At 38.9% G+C, this 6,662-nt stretch overlaps 1 protein-coding gene across 9 annotated transcripts in view; it reads left to right on the forward strand.

Annotated features, from left to right (window-relative positions):
• Nucleotides 1-6,662, forward strand: part of Cnot1 (CCR4-NOT transcription complex subunit 1) — a 100,019-nt gene that overhangs the window by 22,248 nt on the left and 71,109 nt on the right. For all 9 annotated transcript variants that reach the window (XM_004625921.2, XM_004625923.3, XM_023709267.1 and 6 more), the window contains exons 3-5: nt 5,340-5,447; nt 6,049-6,147; nt 6,527-6,595. In XM_004625921.2, coding sequence (XP_004625978.1) covers nt 5,340-5,447; nt 6,049-6,147; nt 6,527-6,595 — 276 coding nt within the window. The remainder of the gene's footprint in view (nt 1-5,339; nt 5,448-6,048; nt 6,148-6,526; nt 6,596-6,662) is intronic.

Below are 6,662 nucleotides of genomic sequence, written 5' to 3' on the forward strand. Positions count from 1 at the left end.
AGCTTAGCTTGTTCTAAGTAGGTGCTTTAGACCACTGAGCCATCTCACCAGCCCCCCATTTCTCTTATGGCCACTCATTTTCAGCTTAAGTGGATTTGCCTGTTTTGGATTTTTCATATAAGTGAAATTGGAATTGTATGTAGGTTTTCAGTTTCTTTGTTTTGGGATTGAGCATAGGTTTTTTCACTGAACTATATCCTTAGTTGTTTGTTTTGTTTTTGTTTTTGTTTTCGTTTTTGTTTTTGTTTTTGTTTTTTTTTTGCGGAACTGGGGATTGAACTCTGGCCCTTGCACTGGCCAGGGAAGCACTTATTCCACTGAGCCATCTCCCCGGCCCCTAATTTTGTTATTTTTTGAAACAAAGTCTCACTAAGTTGAGGCTCAACCTCTTTCATCAGCCTTCCAGTAGTGCTGGTATCATAGACATGTGCCACCACCCTGGCTGATAATGTTTTTAAGGTGCATCCATGTTATAGCATGTGCCAGTACTACTTTGGTTTTTTTAAAATAAGTTCTTCCTGGGTGGCTCAGTTTGGCTCAAACTCATGGCAATGCTTGGGACGCAGCTGCCCAAGTGCTAGAATTATAGGGGTGTGCCCCTGTGCCCATTATTTCATTTTTATGGCTGAATAATCTATTGTATGCATATTCCACATATTGGTTGTCTATTAACTGTCAGGTATTTAGGTTTATCTCCACTTCTGGTGTTACGATAGTGCTACTAACATTTATATAAGGTTTTTCCTACATATTTGCTTTCTCTTTTTAAAAATATATTTAGTATAGGGTCTCACTAGGACTCCCAAGTGCTGGGATTACAGGCACTCATACCACCGCACCCAGTCTTAATTGCCATCTTAGTGCATCCTGGGGGTGGGGCTGGCATGGCAATGCCAGGGATCGAACCTGGTCCCTGCATCTGCCTATTCAGGTGCTTTAGTCTGCTGAGCTGTCTGGCTGGCCCACGTTTGCTTTCCATTTTCTTGAGTATATGCCTAATGTAATTGCTAGATCATATGATAATTATGTCTTCAGCTTTGTTTCTTTTTTTCTTTTAGCTTTGTTTCTTGTTTGCCATGCTGGAGTTTAAGACTTTTGGGAGTGTCATGTGCTGGGCAAGTGCTGTGCCATTGAGATCTAGACCCCAACCAATAGTCCATCTTGAAGTTTTTATTTTTAATATCAGCTAGACTTTTTCAAAGCACAGCATAAATTTTTTTCATTTCAAGAAACTTTCAGTTTCTTTTTATCCTCACTAATTCTTATCATTCCTTTTGTTTTTATTTTAACTTTGTATTACCAGGAATTGAAGCTATCGCTTTTGCACTGAGCTACATATACTCAACCTTTTTTTTTTTTTTTTTTCTTACATATTGGGACAAGGTCTCACTGAATTCTCAACTGAATTGCTCAGTTGCCCAGGCTGAACTCATTTGTGATCCTTCTGCCTTAGCCTCCCAGAATGCTGATATAGGTGTGTGCCACTACATCTGGCTAACAGTTAATTTCTTAACTATCCTTCTAAAGGTGATAGTTAGAAAACTGGAACCATTTCCCAGCCTTTATTTTTTATTTAATTAAATTAACACTTTGTCTCTGTCTCTGTCTCTCTCTCTGTCTCTCTCTCTCTGCCTCCAGGTAGCTAGTGTTTCAGGCATTCTCTACCACTGCTAGAGTTCCTCCCTCCCTCCCTTCATTTTTTTCTTCCTTTTATGTATTTAGTAGAGTTTACAGGGTCTCTCTACATAGATCGGAATTATAGTGATCCTCTTGCTTTCAGCCTCCCAAAGGCTGGGATTACAGGCACGCACCACCATGCCCAGTCTCAGTCACCTTCTCAGCACACCCCAGGGGTGGGGCCGGCATGGCATTTCAGGGATTGAACCCCACTAGGGATTGAACCTGAGCCTCTGCGCTCTGCCTAAGCAGGCTCTTTAATCCACTAAGCTATCTGGCCAGCCCTTTGAATTCTTTCAGGAAGCAAATTCAGTAATGATTATCTATGATAGATTAATTAATTTTTCTCTGACCTTTCTTTGAATTATCATTGGGTTTTGGTGGTTTTGTGGCACTAGGATCAAACCAAGGCTTAATAGGCAAGTGCTCTTCACTGAATTGTGCCTTAGAATCATTTTGAATTGATTCCTTAGAATAAATTTTGAAGATTGTGCTGGTTAGCCTCTGACCTAAAAATTTTGTGCATCTGTTAAAGCCTTTGGTGTGTCTTACAACTTTTGTTCTTGTTATTAAATCAGATCCTTGGGCTTGTGGGTTAGCTCAGGTGTTTAAAGCGCCTGCTTATGCAAACTCAGTCAGGCACAGGGAACCATGATTTGATTCCCAGCCCCACAAGCCACACCAAACCTGCCCTTAAGGCAGCCAAAGCTAGCCAAAAAATAAAAATAAGTAAATAAATAAATCAGATCCTTGTGCTGAGTTGTATTCCAGCCCTTTTATGTATTTTGAGACAAGATCTTAATAAGTTACCCACACTGAGCTTAGACTTCCACTGGTCTTTCCTCAGACTTCCCTAATAGCTGGGCTTGTAGGCATGTCCTCTGTGCCCAGCCTGGGTGTCTCAGTTCCTTTTCACTCGTTGCTGGGATAAAATACCTGACATCCACAATTAAAGAAGGAAAGGTTTGTTTAGCTTACATTTAGTGGAGGTTTTAGTCTACATTTGACTGGCTCTGAGGCAAGGTGGCACAGAGCACACAGCAGAGGGCAGTAGTTCATGGCAGCAGAAGATAACAGAGCAAAGGGAGGAGCAGCGGCTGAGGCAGCTAGCAAGCCTCTTTCCCCTCTTTATGTTGTTTTCAAGCTATCAGCCCCAGGGTGGGTATAGTACTCATATCCATAATCCTAGCATTGGATCATGAATTAATCACAAACAAGCTACCTCATGACTGCATGAGGCTTTGGGAGGATGAGACACAAACCATAGCATTGGGCTATCAATTGAGCTCAAGGCCAGCCTGAACTGCATAGGAGACTGTGTCTGAAAAAGATAAAAATCCTGATACTCCAGCTAAATCTGTCTCTCTGTCTGTCTGTTTACCTACCTTTTTCTTTCTTTTTTTTTTCCCTCCAGCTAAATTTCTTAAGGGGTTAGATTATAGGTGTGTGCCACTATACCCTTTAAAGATTTTTTAGTATTTTGTTTTATTGTGATAGACTAGGGATTGAACCCAGGACATTTGTGCTGAGCTATATCCCTAGTTTTTGTGGGGGTTTTTTGATATACAAAATTACTAAATTGCCCATATGGGTTGTAATCTTCCTGCCACACATTTGCCAGAGTATCTGCTTTGGTGGTACAAGTTTTTTAAGGAAGTATGTTCATAATTCTGGGAACTAGGAAACACTAGTTCCTGCCATTAAAAATTTTAATCAAAGGAAAATAACCCACAAAACCAGTGAGTGGATTCACAATAACCTTTTGAGTTATAAAGGGTATTGATTGACTCTATGTATATTTTATCTTTTGAGTTTCTAGATTTTTTTTTTTTTTTTTTGCAGGACCGGGGATTGAACTCAGGCCCTTGCGCTTGCCAGGAAAGCACTTATTCCACTGAGCCATCTCCCCAGCCATCTTTTGAGTTTCTAGGGGATAGCTGGTTTTTTTGGCTTTTTTTTTGCGGAGGAGATAGCTGATCTTAACTCCTACATTTTCTTAGTGGAAAAAAGAGAGCTGAATGAAATGTGTTAAATAACTTAACTTACATAGTTATACATGAAGATCATAGGCTTGAAAATTGGATTATCTGGGCTGGTGAGATGGCTCAGTAGTCTAAAGCACCTACTTAGAACAAGCTTAGCAAAGCACAGGGACCACGGTTCAATCCCCCAGCCCCACCCTCTGATGGGCTGAGCTGGCCACACACACACACACACACACACACACACACACACAAATAATATTTTTTAAAAAAAGAAATTATATAAATACTAAAATAAATACAGCATTGCTATTACATTGATTTTCACTTATTGCAGGGGTGTTTGGAACATAACCTCTGATCAGTTAGGGACCACTGTACAAACTTAGGTCTGTTTTGGACTAGAAGTAAGCCATAGTCACACCAATTACTTTCTCACGGTTTTCTTTTTTTTTTTTATTTTTTATTTATTTATTTATGTGTGTGTGTGTGTGTGTGTGTGTGTGGCCAGCTCAGCCCACCAGGGGGGCGGGGCTGGCTGGCATGTGGTGCTGGGGGATTGAACCGCGGTCCCTGTGCTTTGCTAAGCTTGTTCCAAGTAGGTGCTTTAGACCACTGAGCCATCTCACCAGCCCCCCACGGTTTTCTTTTGAGACAAGTTGTCACTGTGCAGTTCAGGCTGGACTTGAACTCACTGTGTAACCTGGACTAGTTACAGTGATTCCTCCTGCCTCAGCCTTGTGAGTGCTTGGATTACAGGCTTGCACTACCATGCATATCTGTCATGCAATTCATAATGACAGTAAAGAGACTATTTGATAGTGGTTAAGTGCTGTGAATAAAAATAGGGATAATATTGGGGCAAGTCATGTTGCTGTCTTAGGGAAGGTAGTCATAGAAAGTTGAGTGATAAGGTGATTTTTAGAGCAGAACCCTAAAGGAAGTGAAAGCAAATATAGATGTCTGGAACTGGCAGGGAGAAGAGATAGAAAGTATAAACAGTGGTAAGTTTGAAGAATAGCAAGAAACTAATGAAGCTTAGGGGTAGCATCTCAATCACTTCAAAAGTTAAGCACTGTGCCAATATAGACTGAAAAAGATCAGAGTTGTGTTAGTAGAAAGAATGCAAGTGACATGAGATTGCTGCCTTAAAACTTACTGGGCATATACTTTATTTTTATTAAATGTGATCTGCCACTTCATATTTTTGTAGTCTCACCAACATGCAGTTTTATGGTTATTGATTAATGGTAGTTGTTTTTTTGGTCTTTTCTTGCCAGTGACAGGAACATTAAAAATAATAATAATAGGGGCCGGGGAGATGGCTCAGTGGAATAAGCGTTTCCCTGGCAAGCGCATGGGCCTGAGTTCAATCCCCGGTTCCACAAAAAAATAAAAATAATAAAAATAATAATCGCTGTGGTTAGGTACCTCCAACTCTGTAATTCCTATAAATTTTATTCAAAAATGAATAATTAAGGGAACTTTGGGTTTTGTCCTAGAAGTTGATTTTTTCTTTCTTTTTTTTTTCTTTAAACCTGCTTTTCATGTTTTCTAGTGCTGGAGATTGATCCTGGGGCTTTATGTGTGATAGGCAAGGCTCAACTGCTAAGCTATATATATAGTCCATTTCTTTTTTGTTTGTTAATCCTCCTTTAACCTTTCATTTTTGCTTTTTAGATTGTAAATCGGCACGGTCCTGAGGCAGACAGGCATTTACTACGCTGCCTATTCTCACATGTGGATTTCAGTGGCGATGGTAAAAGCAGTGGCAAAGATTTCCATCAGGTATTTGGGGCTTGAAGACTTTCTGACTACCTAGTTCTATTTGTTCATTTGAATTACAGTTTTGAGCATAGTGCATATGACAACATACACAGAATAGCATCCAGAAATTATTAGCTAGTTGACTAAAACAGGTTGGACATTTTCCCTTTCTTTCCATCCCCTTTCTTGATTAAGGACTTGAAAGAAGTCCTTTACTGCTTGAAAATGTAAGGCAGAGAGGATATCTCATGTCCTGGATTGAATGTCTGGCCTGATTCTAACTCCATAACAGTAGTTTGACATGATATTGTGTATTACATTAATCTTGGTCATGAATTCTTTTTTTTTTTTTTTTTTTGGCGGAACTGGGGATTGAACTCAGACCCTTGCACTTGCCAGGGAAGCGCTTATTCCACTGAGCCATCTCCCCGGCCCCAATGAATTCTTATTTTGTGGAAGTTTTGGTTTAAAACTTGTTGCAAATAGACTTGAAGTAGGTGTTTTTTTGTATTTAGTACAGGGTCTCACTACATAGATTGGATTTAGTAGTCATTCTCCTGTTTTCATCTATTTATGTGAAATGATAGCTCATACTAATGAAAATTCATTTTTATTCTTGAAGACTCAGTTTCTGATTCAGGAGTGTGCGTCGCTGATTACAAAGCCAAATTTTATCTCGACCTTGTCATATGCCATTGATAATCCATTGCACTATCAGAAGGTTGGTATTATTTTTCCTTAATAGTCCTAACTTGAGATTTTGTATTAGAGTTTTTTAAAAAAGTCTATGCCTTTATGTATAGGTAGTGTGTGTGTGTTCTATTTTTTATTGTTTTAATGTCATATCTTACCCTTAAATTGTTTTGTAGTTTGGAGTATTTTCTGTAGCTTTCAGAGAAAATCAAAGTTTATTTGCTGATAAGTAGAATCTTACTAAAACTGTATCTTGAAGACTTAAGCGTCAATCTGTAGTCCTAGTGTATGACATACTGTTTATAGTACTGGCATAGATCTGTATTACTTTCATATAGTGCTACAACTGAGTGAATATATATTCTTGAAAACAGCTTTTTTAAAAAATAAAATTTGGTTTATTTCAGAGTTTAAAGCCTGCACCCCACTTATTTGCCCAGCTGAGTAAAGTTCTTAAGTTAAGCAAAGTACAAGAGGTAAGCAGTTTTTAAAAAAGATACATAAGCCAAAATTAAATTCTTCTTTTTTTTTTTTTTTTTTTTT

This window comes from Octodon degus, unplaced genomic scaffold (assembly GCF_000260255.1).
Source record: "Octodon degus isolate 3935 unplaced genomic scaffold, OctDeg1.0 scaffold00011, whole genome shotgun sequence".
NCBI classification, from domain to species: Eukaryota; Metazoa; Chordata; class Mammalia; order Rodentia; family Octodontidae; genus Octodon; species Octodon degus.